The sequence below is a fragment of the Furipterus horrens genome, unplaced genomic scaffold (assembly GCF_987537825.1).
Source record: "Furipterus horrens unplaced genomic scaffold, mFurHor1.1.pri manual_scaffold_3, whole genome shotgun sequence".
Taxonomy (NCBI): Eukaryota; Metazoa; Chordata; class Mammalia; order Chiroptera; family Furipteridae; genus Furipterus; species Furipterus horrens.
In genome coordinates, this window is record NW_028327173.1 from 187737231 (window position 1) to 187761904 (window position 24674).

The window sequence follows — 24674 nt, forward strand, 5'->3', positions numbered from 1 at the left end:
AATTCCTGAACACTTGCAAAGGTCAGTGGTCTTCAGGGCTCAGATGGAGGCCTCTTCATGTCCAAGAAGGTCCATAATTTCTAAATATATGACTTTTAATTTGAATATTTAAAGCGATGGTACTTGATTTCCTCATTTGTGAATTTAGATTATGCATCAGAACTCTCTTCTGATGATATACCATGTGAAGGCACAAAAAAAGAATTCTTTTTCTTTCACCCCAATCTGCTCTTCACTCAGACTCACAGTTTTATTTAGCATGTCCTTTATCTGGACTAGTTAAGACAGTTTAGCACATTGCCCTGCAAGTCACATAGAGTAGCCTCTCTCATGTTGTGCTGCAGTGGGAAACACCAAAGGAAACACACATAAAATTTTTGTAATACGTGAATAATCACAAACTTTGATAGCTGACTTAATCAGAAGAACTACATAATATAGAAACTGTAGGCAGATGTTTAGTTCTTAGATTCTAAAATTGACTTCGCTTTTCTCTAGTATCAGATGGAAAGTTGAACTGACAAATTAGAAGTTCTCAAAATCACTATTAATTTTCTGAACCGTTTCTTCTTTCAGCCTGCTCTCAAGTATGTGCTGTATGCGCTGGTCGGCTTCGTGGGCTTTGTCACCCACTATGTGCTGCCTCAGGTTAGGAAACAGCTACCGTGGCACTGCTTCTCCCACCCCCTGCTGAAGACGGCGGAGTATAATCAGTATGAAGTGCGAAGTAAGTATTTCATGAATGCCCTTCTTTGGATACTGTGGGTTTTCTCTGTTCTGGAAACAGATGACAGTTAAATAAGTATCATCAAGTAACACTTTGGCCGGGTGTCTTACACTTAGGTTTGACGCTATAATGAGTCAAACATTTTGCAGGATGCTTTAGTTTTAGTTGACATACAAGTGTCGATGCTACAGTACAACTTTCCACAGAGTGCAACTTCTTCCTTCTCTAAATTGTTCTTCACAGACCTCGCTGATGCATTCTTCTGTGTATGCCTGTGACTTCTCTTTCCCGTTGCTACTCTTTGATTTAATTTTCCTTGCTATATGCAGGCAACACAATCCTCTCTAAGACCTTCTATTCAAAATATTTTGACTCAAAACTTAGGGAGAATAGAAAGGTCTTTGTTCCTGTTTCCACCAGAGGCACTGTGTCCTTCCACAGAGGAATATAAAAGAATTGAAGAGGTGAAAAGAAGTTAAAACATTTGTAATTGCTGTTACTTGTTCAGATTTGGGATAAAGTATAAAATGACTCAAAAAGAGTGATAAGACCAGTGCACTTGGCAAGTGTCGGGCTTTGCCCCTCTACGTATTAACTTTTCTGTCCTGTGAAGTATTCAGTCCTATTGGCCCCATGACCTGTAATATTTTAGAGAAATAATAAAAGTTCATACCTTTGTCATCATAAGTACACACTAGTGACTAAACAGGCCAATGATTTTTTTCTCAAACCTTTTTTCAGTTAGTAAATTACTGTAGAGAGGAAATCCCTCAATTGTTTGAAGATAGTATCTTTGGAGAACTCTGAAGTTTTAGAAAGCTTTCTATACCAATCTTGACTTTGTATTATCAAAGCGAAATTGCTAAAGCAGGGCCTTTGGCAAAGTTGCTTGAAGCATCATGGTACTGTAATCTTGATCACCAGAATAATCCTAGAGAGAGGACTAAATAAACACTACTATGTAGGTTTCAGTAATAGTGCTGTCATACCTTTTATAAAATATGTGCTTTTTAAATTAGGGAAAATAACATAAACCTGAATAAGAATCTTTACTGGTCCATTCTTACCATCAAGAAAATAACTCAGAAAGATGTAGTTTTTTGATGACCAACTATCAGTATTGCTTTCATATGTAAATAGTAACAAGTGTATCTGGTTTGTTTTAAACAGCAATTTTCATTAGAGTAAATCAGTGATCATATGTTTATTTTTTATCTTAAGACATTTAGTTTAAATTTTTACAAATTTTGAATAAACATAACATTTTTGACTTATTGACAGTACTAGGTATTAGCAATGTTGACTTTCCCCCCTCTTTCTACTGATTTTAGCAGCTAAAAGAGAAATAATTCATTAGAGAACTTCCTAAAGCCTGGTGACACTGTTTTCATATAGCCAGACAACCTTATTTTAAATCTTTCATTTTATCCTAGGTACTTTCCCCAATGAAATAATATTAGAGTATTGGAAAAAATATTATTGGCAGTGAAAATGACCTTTATGGAGTGAATCAAAAACATATCATATCTCTTCTGAGATGTATGTCTTATAAGGTGTATATGTGTGTACGTGTGTGTGTGTGTATATATCTTAGGATTTTAAATACAAAGGGGCAGTCTAATAATCTTTAGTAACCTTTTCTCCAAAGGTTATTGGCATAAATGAGAAAAAGTTATGCTTAAAGACTGAGATTTTAAGAATTAAAATAAATCTCATCTAAATTTAAGTGACATCCAAGTTGCAAAGTTGGATATGCCACAGAAGTTATAGAAATTGACAACTGATTAAAGTACTGGATAGAATTATTTATAGTAGAGCTGAGTTTGAGTTACAAGATTTTCCTTTCTCATTACATTGTCAGACTGTTTTATACATTAGATGACGTGGTCTTCTTGACTTATATTCCCTTGTTAGATGCAGCCACTATGATGTGGTTTGAGAAACTTCATGTGTGGCTTCTTTTTATGGAGAAGAATATCATCTATCCATTGATTGTTCTTAATGAACTTAGTAGCAGTGCAGAGACAATTGCTAGTCCAAAAAAGCTGGATACAGAGTAAGTATAATACTCCTTTAATTTTAGTTGGGCTTCTGGGGACAGTCATAAGCAATGCCTTAAAGTTATTCATTAAGTAACAAATAATCATTGAATGTCTTTTTGGTAAAAGGCACTGTGAGGTAAAAAAATCCAGGTGAAATTTTGTCTTTGCCTTCTGTTTTCTGAACATCTGTTTCTGCACTTGGCATTTCACTACTCCAGACACCTCATTGTTGATTGGTATTTTATGAGAGGACATTTATAAATAAGGGTAGTCTTTACTATTAGACGGTAAGTTTGAGAAATGGTTATTTTTATGTACTGTGTAAATCAGACCATATACAGGGTGGGGCAAGAATAGGTTGTTAGTACGTGAAACACAGTTTTTTCTTCTATTATTTATAATTATTGTAGTATTTGCCATACGAACAACTGTAAACCTCCTTTTGCCCCACCCTGTATAGCTATCATATAGTCCTACCCACTAGACTGAGCACATGTTGTTGGTAAGTGTTAATAGGTTTCTTATGTGCTAGATGCTACTAATGTTAAAGTGATAAAAATATTGAGAAAATGGAGAACCAAATGTCAGAATTGTAATACTGGTAACTAATTTTTTTAAACTGATTTATATAAAGGATAAGAATCACAAAACATATTAAAAGGGAATATTATGATAGTTTATTATAGGTTGTGATTTGCTTAGCTATACAAATCATATTTAAAAGTTTAAATATGATATAAATATATATACTCATACACATACACAAAAGGTCTGTCCAAAAAGTATCCAGCTATGCCCTATGACAAATAGAGACATTGAAGAAGATACAAGATACAAGAAACATTGTACGTAGGACAATGATGCGTGAGTCGCCTTCAAAGAAGGCACTTGGGACCTTACACAGTTCTCCCAATTGCCAGCAGCTGCCTCATTTTATTTTCCTGAATCTCATCGATGGTCTGAAATCTCTTCCCTTTCATAGGTGATTTTAGTTTTGGGAAAAGCCAGAAGCCAAAGGGTGCCAAATCTGGGCTGTAGGGGGGCTGAGTCAACCTGGGTGATTTGATGTTTCACCAAAAAACTGCATGAGACGTGGTACATGAGCAGGCACGTTGTCATGATGAAGCTGCCAGTCACCAGTTGCCCGTAGCTAAGAGCTGCTGAATCATCTGAATAGTTTCTGTGGAAGAATGTTCAAGCTTAACGCAAAATTTGGTGCAGATCCATTGCTCTAATCCCTCGGTCATTTTGAATGTGACAGCCACCCAGTACACATACTCACTCAATGGTGTCTATCACCCCCACTGACTAGTATAGTGAAGTCATCACTGTTCACACATGTACATTCTACTCCACTCTCCTTGGCTGCCAGGTTACATCGATGTTGTGCAAACCATTCTTGTTATTGTTAACAATTGCTGATTTTTCTGAAGTTAGTCAATATTCTCAAGTTTTTAGTCATTGTTTGATGAGTTGTGCTTTCTTTTTATTATAGATTAGGTGCTTTAATGATCACCATTGCTGGCCTGAAGTTGCTACGATCCTCCTTTAGCAGCCCTACATATCAATATGTCACAGTCATCTTTACTGTGCTCTTTTTCAAAATTGACTATGAAGCATTTTCAGAGACCATGCTGTTGGATCTCTTCTTCATGTCCATACTCTTCAACAAGGTAATTCGGCGCCGAAAGGAATATCCCTCTCTGTAAAAAGCATCTCCCTAAGTAATACACTAGTGAATATTATCCTTGCATTTCATTCTTGTTGTTGTCTTTTAAGTAATATTTTTCTTCATTTAATCAGTTATTTAGTAATCTATTAGAATCCCTAAGTAATGCTAGTAACTGTGATCCGTAAGACATCTTTCTTGCAATAGCTATGAAGATAAGATTTAAGTTATAGGGAAACATTAGAGAAACAGTAGTAAGTATATATTTTTAAATATGTGGGTAGGGCAATAGTTGAACAGGGCTGTGCGCTGCTGGATAGATGGAGAGAGGAAATAACCAGATAGCTTACTGAAGTTGGTAGATACCCTGGGCAGTGAGGCCATGTGGGAACAACCAGAAATTAGTTTGATGAGGACATTTGCAAAATACTCTGAAGTTTACAGACTGCTTCTAAAATTTTATATCCACCCATAAGATAGGTGCTTTTAGTCCTTTTACAAATAAGGTGATAAAATCTGGGTCTTCTGCTTGCCATTCCAAAAACCTTTCTGCCGAATCATACTGCCTTTCTAAATGATGTTGATTGTGCGTCAGATTAATTGTAAATTAAGTGGAGCTTAGATTTCATGTTAACACTGACCACATACAAAGGACTTTCACATATATTATCCCATTTGATAGGTAACAGAGCTGAAGCATATGAGCAACAAAACACAATGAAAAGCCCAATTTTAGGAAAGTTAGCCTGGTCAGCCACATTTGGGATGATTTGGGGAAGAGAGAACCTAAAGGTATGGAGAACAGTTTAAGAGATTGTGACAGTAATTTAGATGTGATAGAGATCCAACTTAGGATGGAAACAGTACAAATTGGAAACCAGTAATTGAACAAGGTTTCAGTGATGATCAGTTTCAAAATATTATGCTAAATATTGTGATAAATAACTTCTAAACTTGCAACATTATCTTTGTTTCATCACTAATTTGTATGCATTTTTATCATTTATTTCCTCTTCTAGTGAGCATGGTTAACCAAAGGAGAAAGCCAGAAAGTTAGAGAATTGTTTGTATAAAGAAGCATGTGGTGTCTCACAGATTTAAATATTTAGATTGGAAATTGTATTTCATCTTATAATACTTGTTGAAAAAAGAAAAAGAAAGTTGTAGTAAAAAATAAACTTAACAATCCTTGAAATAGAGTCACTACACTTAACTTGTTTTAGTTTGGATTTTCTTAATGCTTTCACTTGTTAAGCAAATTGGTTCTGAGAGCATATCATGTTCTAGACTGTTCTAGATGCTTAGGTTACCTCAGTGAACAATCAGAGAAAGTTCTGCCCTAAGGAGTTGGCATTTTATATGGTTACTTGATAGAACTTAATAGTGATAATAAGCAAGTAATAGTCAAAGGATCTCTTTAGATAGACTTTTTAAGATACCATTGTAAGATGCACTATTGATTTAATAACTCTTCAAGAAAAAATTACTCTGTATACAAAAATATTTTTACCCACTACTTACCCATGTAATTGCGTATTATTTTTTCTTCAATATTACATTCAAAACTTTAGTACGTTTCACATTTAGAACCTGGAGAGTTTTCTAAACCACTGTTTTTAAGCAGTTGTAATGGCATCTTGATAATATACCTCCCACTTTTACTTCCTGTCATCCTGATCACATTAGTGCCAAGGATTGCTAGCATAGTTTGGGGTCATGACAAAGAAGGCAAAGGTTCATCTACATTTTCTAATTGGTTGAAGTTGTTATTTCTTTTTTAAATTGGAAGTTACACAGGTTCGTTGTAAATCAGCTAAATGATTTTAATATGAGGTATTTGGTGCATGAATCATGCCACTGAATGAGAACCTCTTGCTTTTACAATTTCTGCGATCCGTTTTGAGAACTGGGCCTTGCACTGCCTAGCAGGCAGAGGTGCTCTTGGCATATATGCTAATTTTGTTTCAGTGTTGAAGACACATGTTCAACAACAAAAAAGATCCTAATATAAATAAGATTTAAAAGTGGATTGTATTCCCATTGACAGTAACAATTGAGATTGTATACAGATGCCTAATATACACTACTAAATTCTTAAGCAAATAGGCAGTGATAACTGGATTACAATTTTATCCACTGCTTGGCTGCTTTCAAATTCTTTTGACATTGTACTTAAAACACATTCCGTTTCCAGAGCACTAAAATTTAAAGGAAATGTCTTAGGGTCAAAATACATATTTGTATTACTTAAGCTTTATAGACATTTAGATTTTCTACCTACCTTTGTTTTGCTTGTTGTAGTAGTAATATAGGCAGTAGATGGCATACATTTTTTAAACAGATGAAATACAACCCATAAATCAGCTAGCTGTCTTTACTTAAAAATATGTAGTGTTTATGCAGTTGATATATCTTTTCCTTTTATGCAAATAGCAAATAATGTCAATACCGTTTTCCTATTAGGTAGAAAAAACATTCTAGAGGTGTTTCATTTTCTTTTCAAATATCCAGTAAGTTTTTACTGATTGTTTTTGTTTTCCTCCCACAGCTTTGGGAACTCCTCTATAAACTGCAGTTCGTGTATACTTACCTTGCCCCGTGGCAGATCACATGGGGCTCTGCTTTCCATGCTTTTGCTCAGCCCTTTGCAGTGCCCCGTATCCTTCTGATAAAAGTGTTATGAGAAAGGGCAGTCATATCCTTGAAGAGAATGTCGGTTTGTAGGCGTAACCTTTCACGGGCATTGAGTATAGGTTACTATATGATAAATTATCAAAAATCTATAATACTTTAGTTCACGCCTCTACTGATTTTGATTGTTCAAGTTACAATAATATCTGTGGCCCACAGGTCATCTGAACATGAGAAAAGTATTAAGGTTTTATAATTAAGTAGTGCTGATTTAAAAATTTATGTTTGCATATATGAATATTAAAGTCCAGGAATTCTCTTGTTTTTATAAATCATTTTTTATTTTTCAAATACAGTTGACAATATATACAATATTATATTAGTTTCAAGTGTACACCCTGATGATTACACATTTATATTACTTACTCTTAGATCATCTCTATATATCAGGAATTTTTAAAAAAATTATTTGTTTGTTTATTTATTTATTTTTAGAGAGAGAGGAAAGGAGAAAGAGGGAAAGAAACATCACTGTGTGGTTGCCTCTCACTTGCGCCCCCGACTGGGGACCTGACTTGCAACTTAGTCGTGCTCTGACTGGGAATCGACCCAGCGACACTTGGCTTGCAGGGCGACGCTCAATCCACTGAACCACAGCAGCTGGGGCAGGAATTTTTAATAACTACAAAATGTGTAGAAATATTTTTAAATGAATGAAAATGAAAACATTTTTCATAATCATATAACTGTAATTGAACTTTATCTCCAAAATCTTCTATTCTCATCATTTCTTAAAAGTACTCTAAATAAAAGTAAAGGTTAGTGACCATGTAGATGTTGAAATACAGACATTTTATATTTGTAAATTTTAGTTTCATCTTCTGGAAAATGAAATCTAAGCATCTCTACCCAAAAGTGATATATGGAATTTTATCAGATACATGTTAGCAAATATTTATTTAGCTCCCTCCAGAGCATCATGACAGGCTGGACTTTCTAGCTGTGTTTTTCTGCGTCTACCTCCCATATGGTCCAGTGGCCCCTTTTTCTGTCCTCTCATGAACGTAATTTTTCTAATTGCTGTAATTGCAACGTGTTTGTGAGATATATTTGTGTGTGTGGTGTTTGTGTGTGCTCTCACATGGATATAAGGTCCTTAACCAGTTTTCCTGCAGATTCAGCCATGTTGTTTGTTCAGGCTGCTGTCTCGGCCTTCTTTTCTACACCACTGAACCCTTTCCTGGGAAGTGCAATATTCATTACTTCATACGTTCGGCCTGTGAAATTCTGGGAGAGAGACTACAAGTGAGTATAAAAAAGCATTTGAAAGCCAATTTTATCTTTTTTATTAGGAAAAACTATTGACAGCATTAATATAAGTAATTGAGGGTTGTTAATTTTCTGTGTTAAAATATTTTGCTAAAATTTTATAAATACTTGCAGCATTCCAAAATTATATAAAATTAGAAGAGTCTTGATTTCTCTACCTTCTTTTATAGTTATAAGATTTTTTTTTTTCACTTCTAAGCATTTATACCAAGGAAACCATCCAAAATGTTTACATACCCAATAGTACTTATCACAGCATTATTTGTAATAATTAAAATGAAAAAAAGAAATGTCTAGAAGTGCAGAAAAGGTCACATAAATGATGATACATTCAAATTGCAGGATATCGTGCAGCCATATGAGTGATGTTCCTGAAAAGGTTTTTTTTTTTTTTTTAAATTATATTTTATTGATTATATTGTTACAATAGTTCCAGTTTTTTCCCCTTTGCTCCCCTCCACCCAGCACCCCCCATCCACCAGCAATCCCCCCCCAAGTCCATGCCCATGGGTCATACATACAAGCTCTCCCACTTCACCCTTTCATATATTCTTCTTTTTTTAAAATAAATAAATGATTAACTAACTATTTTAACAATAAAAAATAATAATCTCTCCCTCTCAGACTTAAGACCCTTTATAATCTTATAAAGGACAATGAGCGAAGGTCTCGTGCTCCCCTAGCTACTTCAAACTGGACATGGTCGTTGTCCTACCTATCCTTGGGTCCAGAAATCCCTAATAAGAGTGGGGGTGTGGAGGGGAGGGTGGCCTTCCCACATGGGGAAGGATCCTGCAGACTCCAGGTCAGTTGGCTGTCCCCGGACATTGGTGTGCTTGATTTAACAGGCTGGCATCCTTGTTGTATTTTGGGGGCAACAGATTTGGCAACAGGGTTAAAAGACATCATTCAATCCATAACCACTAGATGACAAAAGGCAGGGATTAATTTTTCAATGTCCCACATTAGGGGATAAAAGGGCTTCTTCGGAGGAAGGTGTGCCAGGTACATCTCACCTGTCTAAAACCCTTTTGCCCATTATACTTAGTTTGGGCTGAGGGAAATATTTTAGGTTTTCCCCCCTCTCAGACCTCTGGGCCCTTTTTGTCCAAGCCTTTAGGATAGAAAAGAGAAACCAGTTTTAAAGTGAAGCCCACAGACCACCCCATGCTTCACCAACCCAGCCACTTAGTTCAGCCAAACTGTTGAGTCTCAGGAGGCGGCAATGCAGACAGGATTAAGTGAGGCCTATATGTACAGACAATCACTCAGGTAATGAGACCATAGGCTTATACCCTCTGGTTCAATTATAAGAATTTTTTTAAAAGATTTTATTTACTTATTTTTAGAAAGAGGGAAAGAGGGAGAAAGAGAAGGAAAGAAACATTGATGTGCAAAAGTATCATACCATTGATTGACTGCCTCTCACAGGCCCCCAGTCGGGGACCTGGACCGCAACCCAGGCACGTGGCTCGACCGACCAGGAATTGAACTGCAGACCTTTTGTTCCAGTCCACGGGATGATGCCCAACCTACTGAGCCACACCAGTCAGGGCTAGTTATAAGATTTTTAAACATAGTTCTGGTTGAATATACTCATTTTTCTGTCTTCTTTTAATGCTGTTTCTTAGAACTGTTCCATGTTAATACTATGATATTTAATGCTATACAGTGTTATATCATTATAACAGTCATAATTATGTCTCACATTTTTCTTAGAAATAGCTATTTCTAGAGCTAAATTTTTTATAGGTTATATTTCATTTTTCATGAAGATAAGTTTTCATTGACCGTTTTGTACATGAAGTTTTCTTCATTTAGGCTTATTTCTCAGACTGTCTAATCTGATGCCTATTAAGATTGTCTTTGTATGTAATTTCTCCAAATTTGTTTATTTTCTTTAATTTTAGAAAGAATACCTAAATGGAAACTTATTGAATTTTGGAGCTTAAACATTTTTTAAAGGCTTTTAATATGTATTAACCTTGATTCGGGAAAGGCTTGTACTAATTTGTAATTCTGGCCAGCTCCATGGCTGCCTTTTCCCCACATTTTCACATGTTGGCACATAGTGGTGAGAATGGTAGTCTCACCTTTTAAACAACGAACTAGCTTGTGGATTTGAAACTTTTTCCCTGATGTTTTATCAAAAATCCACACATGGTGTTACCCATTTTGGTGAATTTTAATGTTATTTATATTCTGTTCTTCTGGGCCAACTTAAATTTAGTCCAAAATCATGTATATGGCAGCACTTCTTAACCTATTTGGTCTCAGAACCTTTTTACATTCTTAAAAGTTTTTGGAAGTCCCCAAAGAGTTTTTGTTGATATGGGTTTCATCTACCAATATTTACCATATTAGAAAACTTAAAAAATTTAAATGTTTATTAATCTAAAATACCAACAATAAACCCATTACATGTATACAAAAATAACATTTTTTGACATAAACATAAGTATATTCTCCATCCCACCAAACATAATCAGTGAGAACGGTCATTGTTTTATGAATCATTTTTGTGTCTGGCTTAATCAGAGACAGCTGGGTTCTCATGTCTGCGTCTGCATTCGGTCTGCTATTACAACATGTTGTTTTAGTTGAAGTGTGAAGAAAATCTGGGCTCACAGATGTAGTTATTAAAAAAGAAAGAACTTTTAATAGCTTTTTTAGACAATTCTGGATATTCTTTGATTTTTTTACTAGAAGTCAACAAATGGTTTATTTCCTAAAGATGAGTTACAATGTGGAATCTAAAAGCATATCCATAAATTTCTGGAATTGTGTTACATCAAAATCCACCGGTATGTCTTATGCTTTGGATAGGTCTTTTTACCCATGCATAATCGTATACATCGTTTATTGATCATTTAGAAAATATTGGTTCACTGAGAGATGTAGATCTTCCAAATTTTGACACATTTTATTATATAATATTTTTTTAAAAATCTATTCACTTAAATCACCACCAATCCCAAAAGAAAGCTGTATGAGTATTGGGATGCTATCAGGCTCATGGTGGCAGATATAAGTAAGTGTTCTAAAATTACAATTTTTGCTTGAAAATTATAATTTTTTATTATTGGCAAAAGATACCGTTGTCACTTGTTTTCCTTGAAATAGCAGACTCACTTTCTTCATTTTTGAGAAACGTTTGTTAAATTCTCAAGTCTGAATAATCATAGGTTATTCATCAGTCATTCAAGTAAAAATGGTCTTCCACGAAAAAAGCGTAGCCCACGCAGCTTGTAAACCAAGCAGTAGCGCAGTTGTGTTCCCTCGAGATACCCATCCTACTTCAGGGTGCTGCAGAGGTGCTTTCTGCGTGTTCTGTCACACACAGTGTTAAACAGACCTGCACTGAGGGCTTGTAATTTAATAAAATTAATATTTTTCATTGCTCCATTAAGAACATTTTTAAATGAAGCTTGAATTTTTATGTATTGTTTTTGTCTTGTGTGTGTGTGGCAGTAAGAGATGGTACAGTTTGGTGCCCCTGCCTTGATTTATGTTGAAGCACCAGCAGCCTTACCCACTATTGCCTTTGCACCATCAATGCAATTGTCAACACAGTGAAAGAAAGCGATAACACCTCAGTACTATTATGAAAATAGTTTTATGGAAAACTCCCTGCAAGGGTCTTGAGTCTCCTACTCTGGGTGCTGTGGACCACACTTTGGGAACCACTGTGCCACTGGACATTGATAGATGTACTTGCCCCTTGCAAAGAATGTTCCTGCAGTGTATATTTTTAAGATCTTTTTACAGTATGGATTTTTTTCATCCTCCTCAATTATTTTATTTTTTTGCATTAAACTCATTAATATCTCTATGCATTGTTCAGTGTCACATCAGTTAGGAAATAGCTGCTCATCACTTCTATTAGGAAATAGCTGCTCTGTTCATGTTTGATGGATGCGAGAGAGTAAAAATAAAACCTTACCCCTAATATTATGCTACTGCAGAGCTTTATCAATATGCTAATCATAAATTTTTCTCAGAGATAGTCATAAAGTGATAATGTTTATTTAACTTTTCTCCATTTTGATCATTAGGCATTTTTAAATATAAAGAGGTTACTAAAAATGTTTTATTTTGCCATCTTCAGCACAAAACGAGTGGATCATTCAAATACCAGATTGGCTTCCCAGCTTGATAGAAATCCAGGTAATAGCTCTATTTGTGAATCAAGAAACATGTCTAATGAATTTGTTTTATATATATACATATTTTACTCCCAACTTGTTGGAAACCCTATTGGGTTCCAAATGGCCATTTTTTAAAAACCAAATATCCTTTGCTTTATTTTGTTTTACTTTAGCAAAATATACATGAATTAGACTGACTGTCTACCACTTACTTACCCATATTTTATGAAGTGCTTTTTAAGAACATTGGTAAGAATAAAAAAATGCCATTCAAAGATTGAAAAGTAGAACACAGTTAAAAGTACAGTGGGTTTAGGGGTCTTGAATTAATGTAGTCTGACCAATATGTGTTTTAGTGGTATGTTTGTTATCGCCCTTCCCTGAGTGTTTAGATAAATATTAATTTAGTTTCATTTAGATTATTGTATATAGAGAGATGTCACATAGGGGAGCCAATAGCCACTCAACATAGGGCTTCAGTGGGTGGCACTTTGGTGCTGTTACCATTATCTAAAGTCTGATTCTTAGTTTTGTCATTTGGGAAACATCCTTTTGTTGGCCCACCCATTAGTAATCTGATACAGAGAGTGTGAGTCTTAGTTCTCCAGCCATAGAGATAAACATATAAACCAGAAATCCAAGGTATTAATTTACTAAAAGAAATATTACTCTCCACACAGGAATATTTGTATTCGAAGGAATCAAGTGCTATCTTCTTAAGAAACTAAATTATAGTAATCGGATTAAATCATAATGATAAAATTGAATTAAGGAGAGCTAATTAACTGATATTAATGACTGTCATTATCACCTACTGGTAGTTAAAAACACCCATCTCAGCTCTGGTATGTCCCAGTAAGGGGCTTGGAATTCTCATGATGCTGATTATGCCATCCTGCACATTAAAGACCATGTCCTGAAGTAGCACTTGGGGTGGGCAGACAGAGCATAGTACAGGACCATCTTACTGAAGTTAGTGTTGGAGTTCCCCTTTAATTATTATATTAGTTAGGCTGAGTTTAAAGTAATCATTAAGCTTTGTATATTTTGCCATTCTCCAGGACAATACTTTAGGCACCCATTTATAGGTTATTGCTTTGCATGGGTTACTACTGAAGATGGTCATTTTCTTTATTGGGTGATATTTTATCCTATTTTTTAAAAAAGGTTGACTAATACATTTTGTAGGTTCTTTGCTGCTGTTTCTGTATATATAGTTTATTTCTATTAAGTTAGTTTTAACCATCTCAATATACAGGTTATTCTATTCTGATGGACAGTTTCTTTTTGTTTTGAATTATCTTGTTTGTTTAAATCTTGGATTATTTTACCCACTTTCTTTACTGGCATTCTTTTTGTTCTTTTTTTTTTCATTTTCTTCATTTCTAATTGCATGGTTTTAATATAAGACATAGTTCATTGAAAAGTGGTAGAAAAGGTCATTGACTCTTAAAAAGGTGGAAAAGACCTTAGGTTTTATCTACTCCAATTCCCACATTTCATGGATGGGAACCAGAGATTCACAGAGGTTATGTGACTTCTAACTTTTAAATTCTGAAATGTTCCCCATTACTCTTTCATTTTTATATAGAATTTGTAAGAGTATGTATATTATTTTCCTTGTCAAAAATATAGATACAACCCTAACTGGAAATTAGTTTTAATATTTTTAACAATCTTGTATGTTGATATAAAGGGGACTTAGGGTAAAATTTAACATATTTTAAAAATCCCTTCTTGTAGGATCAGATGACAACAATCTGAATTCCATCTTTTATGAACATTTAACCAGATCCCTACAACACAGTCTCTGTGGTGATTTGCTCCTAGGACGGTGGGGAAACTACAGTACAGGGGACTGTTTCATTCTTGCCTCTGACTACCTCAATGCACTAGTACACCTTATAGAGATCGGCAATGGGCTGGTCACTTTCCAGCTGCGGGGGCTTGAATTCAGAGGTAAGACATTCAATTCACCTTCTATTTCTGTAATGTCCTTCTGTGATATCTAAGTTTTATGTGTTGATATTGCAAATAAAAAGCTATCATAAAATTTGATCCTTAATCTTTAGAAACAAATTTAATTAAAATTTGAGGACATCGGAATAAATTTTATTTTCATTACTGCTTTGAAAAGTACTTGGTAAGATGACATATATCCTTATCCTGGAAAAATATGTAAATGTGTATCTATAGTCAGTATCATGTGTAATCGTCAACCACAGCAGGCATTCCTGTTATTGTCAAGTTCCAGTAAGGTTTCTCTTGTCACCACCATGTAACATTATTTTGAAAGTGTTTGTCAATATAATAAAACTATAAAATAATAGAATTGTTAAGGGTTCTACAGTACTAAACAACACAGCTCTTGAGCTTGGTTAAGCTTATCCATTCAGTGTGTCCTTATCACGCCGCCACCACCCTCACCACCACCACCACTGCTACATGGGGCTGGGGTCCTGGCATCGCTTTCTCTCAAAGCAGTGTGCCTTCAACATGGATGGTGCTACATTCTCTTTAAAAGGGAAAAAATGTGTAGTCCCACTTGTTATTTTTATTATAATTAACTTTAAACAAGTACCTTTATACATTTAAGTATAACCACTTTATAGTCCTTATATAAGGAATTCATAAATGGAAGTAAGATGACGTAACAAAATTAAAATTATTGTGATGGTAATATTTTGCTAGTATTAGATTTCTGTGAGTCTAATTCTGTATTTAATCTTATTTTGTATTTTTACTTCAATAACATGAATGCAGAGAATGCTTATTTGATACGTATCATATGAAAGAACATAACTTCAAAGATTTATGCAGGGAGGGACTTCCAGCCTAGGTGGAGGCATAGACGGACATGCTGCGTCTCCCTCCACAACTAAGAGGGAATACAACTACCTCAAAACTAGAAACAACCAGAAGTTCCTGAAAATCAAAGTGCATGGGAGTCCAGCAAACAAGAATATAAAGAAGAGATACTCATCCAGACAGATAGTAGAGGCGGAGCCAGGGCAGAGAGATGCGGTGTGGTGGCGGCAGTGGCAGCAACAGCGGCAGACTGGCGGAAAGTGCAGTTACACGTTTTAAAAGAAGGAAGGAATACAACTACTGCAAAACCAGCAATAACCAGAAGTTCCAGAAAATAAATGGAAGTCCAGTGTATGAAGTTATAAAAAAGTGGTGCTCATCTGGACAGAAAACGCCTGGTTGTGATGAGTGCACAGGGCTTTCCCCCTATAGTGTAAGAGGTGTGACAGCCCTGCCTGGGAGGCAAAGGTAAACACAAAACTGTTCAGGATGGCACAGATCATGATAGAGATCCCAGTGACACAGCTGACCAGACAGCAAATTTCTAATCTAACGAAGCAGCAGATAGGAAATCGTTCTGAGGCACAGTTCAGAGCTTTGCTTATAGAAGCGCTCACAGACCTAACAGCAGATCTTAAACAAGACAGGGAAGGAATGAAGGCTAGTCCTGCTGAAATGAACAAAAACACATACAAAACTAGTGGTGAGGGCAAGAAAACCAGGGATCAAATCAGCAAATCGGAACATAGGGAAGGAACAAACAGTCAACCAGTGCAGAAAGAGGAAACAAGAAGTGAGGAAAATGAAGAGAGGCTCAGAAACTTATCGGAAACTTATCGGACAGCTATAAGCGGGCCAATATCCGAATCATAGGGTTGCCAGAAGGTGAAGAAGAACTAGAAGTGGAAAAATTATGTGAAAAAATAATGAAGCAGAACTTCCCTAACTTGGGGAAGGAAATAGACTTACATGTCCAGAGAGAATCTTAAAAGCAGCAAGAGAGAAGAAGAAAATTACATACCAAGGCATCCCAATAAGACTGTCAGCTGATTTCTCAAAAGTAACTCTGCAGGCAAGAAGGGACTGGCAAGAAATATTCAAGGTAATGCAAAGCAAAAACCTACAGCCACGAATACTCTATCCAGTGAAGCTGTCATTCAGAATAGAAGGGCAGAGAAAGTGCTTCCAGGACAAAGTAAAACTGAAGGAGTTCATCAGATCCAAACCACTGTTATATGAGATGTTAAATGGACTTATTTAGGAGAAAGGATCAAAACTATGAACATTAAAATGAAAGCTGTATTACAACAATCAACAACAGAAACTAGGGAGCCGAAACAAAGGCAAACTAAGTAGGCAATGAGAGTGTGAAAAGAACTATAGGTATGGGGAACATTATGGGGGAGGTCAGCAGGGAGGGGGAAAGGGGGAAAGGGAAGGAGATGGTACAGGAATTAAGAAGCATAGTAGGAGGGAGCAGAGCAGACAGGAAGATATTGAGAGGAACTATATGCACAACCAATGGGCATGGACTAAGGGGGGGGACAACTGGAGGGAGGGATATCACTGGGTGGAGGGGAACAAAGGGAAAAGAAATTGGGACAACTAACAGCATAATCAATAAAGCATATTTAAAAAAAAAAGATTTGTGCAGGATAATCAGACTTCATACATACATAATTGAAACTTTATCAGCAAACTTCAAATGCCAATTGTTGGAATTGGCAACAGAAAAAGTTTTAATTATATACTTAATATTAAATTATAATGAACTATTACAGGTTATACAGCCAAATAAGCAGGATGTATGTAATATATTGGGGCTTGCAGCATGAACATGATACTGGTAAACAGAGCTCAGAGTCTTCTGAGTTCTGCAGGTCTGCTATATTTGGTTTTTGCTTTTTTTTTCAGAATTAGCTCAAACCTTCATGAGGTACCTGTACCTCATTTAGTCTTCATTTGATAGGAATGTAAACACAAATTTGAAAGGTTTGGGAATTGGTGAATAAAGATTAAGGAGGTTACAAATTCTCAGAACCTTGAATGTGCTAATGCATATTGTGATTCTGCAGGAGACGAATATACAGTATTCCTGCTTTCAGTAGCTTGCTGCAGTTTGTTAATGAACATTCTAAGTCAGATCAGTCACATACTTCCATTTGCTATAAAATGTCTTTTCTCTAAATTTCTTGTGTCTTTAAAAGCATTCATTTTCCCACTTTAGGATTTTGTCCCCCCTTTGTAAGTGGTCTCTCTCACTTTTTTTAAGGTACTTACTGCCAACAACGGGAAGTGGAGGCTATAACTGAAGGTGTTGAAGAAGATGAAGGATTTTGCTGTTGTGAACCTGGCCACATTCCTCATGTGCTCTCATTTAATGCTGCATTTAGCCAGCGCTGGCTAGCTTGGGAAGTCATAGTCACCAAGTATATTCTGGAGGGTTATAGCATCACTGACAATAGTGCTGCTTCTATGCTTCAAGTCTTTGATCTTCGGAAAGTACTCACCACTTACTATGTTAAGGTAAGAGCATGTGCCTCTGTTCGTCTTCTAATAGTTGAAGGCTCTTCTTGGGTAAGATACACATATAAATAATTTTTTTGTAACTTCTGCTTTGCCTATATGTAGTGATTTAAATTCTCTAGTATCCAGTATAGTCAGTAATTTATACCTATGATGGTCTCACTACTTTTCTTTAGTGAAACTTATTCATTATTCATTAATATTAACAGCTATCATTTATATCTCAGATGTTCTAGGCGCTGTGCTGAGGAATATACACACATGCATGTATACATTTGCATATATGTGTCTTACCTAGTTCTCTAAAGTAATGTCCCTGTTTTACAAATAAACAAGTTAAGAATTAGTCGTTTGCTTGCCCAAAGTCTGGTAACTAGCAAATAAAGTTAGGGATTTAAAACCCAGGCTTGGCTGACTCCTAAGCCCTTACTGTGACCCACTGCTTTGCACTGTTTTCAACAAGCTGAATAAAAGGATTGCAAGATTTGGGAGGTCACCAAGACCACCCTCACTGTGACAACCAACTGTAATTTCAGGGTCCCCAAGACCACCTTCAGGTTCAGTAATTTGCTACACAAGAGCTCACAGAACTCAGCAGAGCCATTATGCTCACAGTTAGGATTTATTAAGGTGGAAGGATACAGATTAAAGTTGGCCAAAGGGAGAGAGAGGCACGTAGAGCAGGGTCCAGAGGTGCCAAAGGATGAGCTTCCAGTTGTCTTCTCCCAGGAGCTGTGCGGATGAGGCCTGTTTCTCCTGGCAACAGTTCCTGACAGTCCTCACAGGGTGTTGTCTGTCTGGGAAGCTCATGTGAGCCTCAGGGTGGAAAGTTTTTATTGGAGCGAAATCGCTTAGACATGGTTGACCACCCACTTGGCCAGCCTTAGTCTCCAGTTCCTCTAGAGGTCATTGCTTTGAGCCTCCAAGTCAACAAAAATCTTGGAGGTTACCTCTCAGGAACCAAGTGCAAAGCCAACCTCTCTTTGGGCAAAGTTAGTTTTTTACTGCACTGGTATTTTATTTTTGCTAAAGATTTTGCAGAAATACAGCATGGCTATGATTTAGGGCCTTGGAGGCAAAGCCAATATTTTAAAGATGAAAATATGTGCTAAATTTTAATAACCCATATCTGGATTTTCTATATCTTGTATTGTTACCTACATATACCACCTTATTTGTGCTGATTGGGGTGAACCTTGAATCTTCTATTTAATGTTTGGTTAAACACAACCTCAGGGAGATAAAGAGATTGATTTTACAACGTATTTTACGTATGTGTGTGGCATTTTTGGTCTCTAAATATGTATATTTTTATTGCTTTCTTATTAGATATATTTCTATAACTTGAGCTAGGGTCACAGGATAATTTAATAGCTTTCTGAGAAATTTCTCAAAATAAATGCACCACAATAAAGGCTTTCCACCTCTCTTAAAAGAGCCTAAGTTCAAAAGCTCTAAAACCAATAAACTAGAGTTAATTTTGAAGTTGCCTTGCTGAATTTATGGTTGTGATTTTAAAAGTATTAAATGTTTTTCCATCCAGGAATTCCTGTGGTATATTATTATCGCATTCTTTCAATGTATATTTATAATATTGAGCCAGAATAATATATTTTCGAGTCGTACTTTCATAATAAACACTTGTAGTTTATTTACTGAGGATTGAAGTTTATTCAAATTATGATTCGCTTGATTTAAAAAAGAAAATCTTTTCTTTGTTAGGGCATCATTTATTATGTTACAACCTCGTCTAAGCTAGAGGAGTGGCTAGCAAATGAGACAATGCAGGAAGGACTACGTTTGTGTGCAGATCGAAATTATGTGGATGTGGACCCGACCTTTAATCCAAACATTGATGAAGACTATGACCATCGACTAGCAGGCATATCCAGAGAGAGTTTCTGTGTGATTTACCTCAACTGGATAGAGTATTGCTCTTCCCGAAGAGCAAAGGTAGAGTTTGCTTATTTTTTTTAAAACTCTTTGAATTTGTTTTTCTAAAGATGGAAAGAATATCTCTGTTTGTTATTATGAGGTCACTTTTTCCCAGCCTTCCTCTTTCTGACCTGCCTGGTTCATTGGGTTGGGCCAGACCTACTCTGCCCTACCAAGTGAAACAGTGGCCTGCCTCCTTCTTGCATCTGCAGTTCATATCTCACCCTCTGATTAGCATGCCCTCCCCCCATGCATGCACGTACATACACACAAATTTAGATTACAGGTTACATGTAGCACCTTCTTAAAGACTATACCCTAGAGCACCCTCCTACACACACTCTGGCACACCGGATTTAAGGACAATTGAATATCTTTGTCCCAAATTCAATCCAAATGCAAAGTCTAAACCAGTGCAGTCTAGTAGAATTTTCTACAGTAATGGAAATGTTCTGTGCTGATCCAGCGTGGAGGTCACAACCCCCACATGTGGCCATTATTAAACACTTGAAATGTGGCTGGTATGATTAAGGAACTGAATGTTAAATTTAATTGATTTAAATTTAGGACTAGTGGCCTAGTGGCTACCGTATTGGACAGTGTTCATCTAGACTCTTGACTTTCAGATGTTAACATGGCTCAAATGAACTAGGAATTTTTTAAAAAAAATGCAGATTCTCGGGCCTCACCTGAAAGATTCTAATTCTGTAGGTCTAGGCTGGGGACCCAGAATCTGTCACCTTGGGTGATTGCAATTCAGCTGGTTTCTAATCCGCACTTCAGGATAACTTGTTTTACTTGTTTTATCCTGGAAGTAAAATGGGTTAGAGACTTCACCAGCTGCCACTGTCCTTGTAGGTCTCATGCCTCTCCTGGCTGTGTTACTCCTCCCCTGCTTAGACTCCGTGTGGCACAACCACACCACCAAGGCCTGTGGATCCAGAAGCTACTTCCTGCCACCACTGTTGCTTTCCAAGCAAAAGTCCGGTGTAGTTGAACCTCCAGCACTGTAGGTGCAGGATTGCTCTGTGTCACCGAGCACAGTGAGCCCCCTGACAGCTGGCACCTTTCTCTCTCTCTGGGATGTACACACGGACTATCTTTGCACATAGCACCTGCTTTAGTCTTAGGTATATAATTTTTGCCAGATTTGGAACTTTTTCAGCCATTCTTTTCTCAGACACATTTTTTCTGTCCTCTCCCCTTTTTTGTGGACTCCAATTACATTTATGTTAGGCTACCTGATGTTGCCCTACAGCTCACGGATGCTTATTTCAATCTCCTTTGTCTCTGTGTTTAATTTCGCATAGTTTCTATTGCTATATTTTTAGATCATTTATTTTTTTCTTCTACATTGTTTAATATGCCATTAAACCTATCCAGTGTATTTTTTTTAAATCTCAGACATTGTATTTCTTGTATCTCTTGAGGTTTTTAACTTGCCTTCTATATAAAGTTTTCATGTCTCTACTTAGCATGATGCCATTTTTTTCTCTTTTGAATAGTTATAATAACTTTTAAAAATGTTTTTGACAAATTCTGTCATTTATGTCAATTATGGGTCAGTTTTGATTGAGTGACTGATTTATTATTCTTTTATGGGTCATATTTTCCTGCTACTTTACATACCTGACGATTTTTGATTGGGTACTAGACTGTGAATGGGTGCTGGATATTTTTGTATTCCTATAATTATGCTTGACCTTTGCTCTGTGACACAACTAAATTCCTTGGGGGCAGTTTGATCCTTTCAGAGCTTTCAAGCTTTCTTAGGAGGGACCAGCCTTTAAGTCTGGAGCTAGTTTTTCCCCATTACTGAGATAGTACTGTTCTGAGTTGTTAGGAGAATAGACCTTAAAAGTTCTCATCATGAGGAAGAAAAATTTGGTAAATATATATGTCAGTGGAAGTTCTTCTGTACAGTATTAGGGTCTTAGCTAAATATCTCAAAGTACTTTACACCTAGGTTTTTTTTTTTTAATATGTCCAAGTATTATAAAGTTTTCAATTTTATTTAAAGATTCCAAAGAACATCCTCATACTTAATTTCGTGTTTTATTGTTTCTTTTCATTAAAACTTTTATTTGAGGAGGTAGCAACTAGTTGCTTTCCTTAACCTATGATTTATTAAATAGATATATTCTGATAATTAATGTTCTTTGTTTTTCTTTTTTTTTTTCAGTATAATTGACATTCAACATTATTTTCAGGTGTACATCGTAATGTTTTGATATGTGTATATATTGAAAAATAGTCAACACAATAAATTTCGTTAACTTCCATCATCATACATAGTTACAAAGCTTTTTTTCCTTGTGATCTGCTCTCTTAACTTTCAAATGTGCGGTGCAGTATTACTAACTACATTGAATTCCCATGACTCATTTATTTTATATCTGAACCCCGTTCACCCTGTTCTTTGTTTTGTTGTTGTTGTTGTTTACTTGTTTATTGAAGCCACTGGATGTGGACAAAGATTCCTCCCTGGTGACTCTTTGTTATGGACTGTGTGTTCTGGGACGAAGAGCTTTGGGGACTGCATCCCACCATATGTCCAGGTAAAGGCATTTCTGTTTTCAGGAAGAGATTCTGGGAAGCTCTATTATCTAATCTGAAAAATCTGGAATCGTTTTTCATGGCAACATTTTATGTTAATTTATTGCAAAAGTCTCTTCAGATGTTGTATAGATCTTTTTGCTCAATATAGTTGAGTTCTATTAAGTGGTTAACAAAATTGACTTTTAAAATTGACCTATGTGTGGGCAACTATTGATAGTGAGAATTTAACAGATTTGAGACATTTTAAAAAATAACCCCATAACATTTGATTGGTCTCCTCTCATTCTACATCTATTTTTCTAACAACTCACCTCTTTTTAAAGTTTTCCATAATTCTTTTTTGCCCAGAGAATTTATACTTTTAATATAGTTGTTCATTGGATTTTGGAACCCTAAATATAGACTGGTTTTCTTAACATATGCATCCAAATGAATTAGAATTGAGAAGTACCATATATTTTAACTTTCTTCTCTGATTACTACATCTTTTCCATTAGGCCCTCAATTTTCTTAAACTTACGTACTCTTAACCTGTTGTTCATTTTCATGGACTCGGTATCATAGTGGTTCATAAGCGTGGGGCCTAGGTCAAAAGGCCCTGTCCCTTGCAATTCTGGTTTAAGGTGCTGATGTTAGTTCTTGGATCTGTGTTCTTAAAACATTCTCACACAATTGTGATGCACTGCCAGATGTAAGAATTGGTGTAATGGAAGACCTTTGTCAAAATATGTGAACTTCTATCTCCAATCTTAACAGTAATTTAGAGTCATTCCTCTATGGATTGCATGCCCTGTTTAAGGGAGATTTTCGTATTTCTTCAATTCGAGACGAATGGATCTTTGCTGACATGGAATTACTAAGAAAAGTAGTGGTCCCTGGCATCCGTATGTCCATTAAACTTCATCAGGTAAGAAGAGGAAATTCTAATTCATTGCTCTTATTTAATGGTACTTCTTCACTTGACTTTCAAATTATATTTCTTAGGAAACTTTTGAGAAATATTCTGATTTGAAACAAAGAAAAACGTAATTTATGGCAAGATGCTACATTTTAGAATCCTAAACCTATGTTTCTAACAGTGAATTTGAATATTAACATTAGAGCACAGTCTGGGCGTGAGCTTGAGGAAAATTTTCATCAGTGAGTGACAAACTGGAGAAAAGCCTTTGGCCCTGTAATATGTGCTCCAACTTCACATGACTGTAATTTGCACCTCTTCTGTGAGTGTTAGGTGACGCTCGGTGCCGTGCAGCAGCATCTCAGTGCTCTTGTAAGAGCTGCTGTAACTGACTTACGAGTTTCATTTAGCATGTTCTACAGAATAGTAGATGGTTAGGACAGAGTTAGCCTTAGGTTAGTCTTAGTAGGGATAAAACAATTAAAATGAGGCCCCAAAATGTATATTGCTCTGGATCCTTTTTTTTTTTTTTTTTTTTAATTTTATTATCTTTAGAGATAAGGAAAAGGAGGGAGAAAGAGAGAAACATTGATTGGTTGCTTCTCACATGGAGCCCAAGCAGGGACCAGGCCCACAACCCAGGCATGTGCCCTGACTGGGAATTGAACCCGTGACCTTTCACTTTGCAGGATGATGCTTAATCAGTTGAGCCACACAAGTCAGGGTGCTCTTTATCATTTTAAGACAATACTTTGAAATTAAGTAAAATAGAGCCTCGCTTAATCTTGTCAATAGGTTCCTGGAAACTGTAACTAAATGCAGCAACATACGACGAAACCAGTTTTCCCATAGGCTAATAGATAGAAACCACTTTTAAGTTCCTATGACAGAAACATCACCAAAGTTCTAAATAAAGATCCAAAACACTTCTAAAATTAAACATTGACATAAATGTGAACTATACATATGTTTAAGAAAGATAAATAAAATCAAGTAAGGTAGTTATTTTCCAGCCTAATTATTCCAGTTCAGGGTTGCAGATGCCTAGAACCTCTCCCGGCAGCTCAGGGGGCAAGGCAGGCACCCACCCTGGATCGGATGCCATTAAATTGCAGTGCCCACACCCACACCCACTCAGTCTGGGACAATGTAGACATGCCAGTTGACCTCACGTCACAGCTTTGGGACATGGAGGAAACTGGAGTACCGTTACTCTACACAGACAGTGGCCCTGGTCAGGAATTGACTTTTTTGTGTTTTTTTCTCATTGACGTTATAAGGAAACAACGTTATTCCAGGACTCGCCATACTGGCCTTGCTGCTCTAATCGTTCCCCGTGACAGTAGTTATCAGATCTGAGGACAGAGACCTCATGATAAAACTCATTTAAATGCATCTGCTG

The 24674-nt window shown here is 36.2% G+C and overlaps 1 protein-coding gene across 2 annotated transcripts in view; it reads left to right on the forward strand.

The window, feature by feature from the left end:
• Positions 1–24674, forward strand: part of PCNX1 (pecanex 1) — a 138484-nt gene that overhangs the window by 92900 nt on the left and 20910 nt on the right. For both annotated transcript variants that reach the window (XM_090271074.1, XM_090271075.1), the window contains 11 exons: positions 577–727; positions 2642–2783; positions 4265–4442; positions 6987–7095; positions 8245–8374; positions 12507–12565; positions 14290–14505; positions 17627–17880; positions 19603–19833; positions 22273–22373; positions 23131–23281. In XM_090271074.1, coding sequence (XP_090127200.1) covers positions 577–727; positions 2642–2783; positions 4265–4442; positions 6987–7095; positions 8245–8374; positions 12507–12565; positions 14290–14505; positions 17627–17880; positions 19603–19833; positions 22273–22373; positions 23131–23281 — 1722 coding nt within the window. The remainder of the gene's footprint in view (positions 1–576; positions 728–2641; positions 2784–4264; positions 4443–6986; positions 7096–8244; positions 8375–12506; positions 12566–14289; positions 14506–17626; positions 17881–19602; positions 19834–22272; positions 22374–23130; positions 23282–24674) is intronic.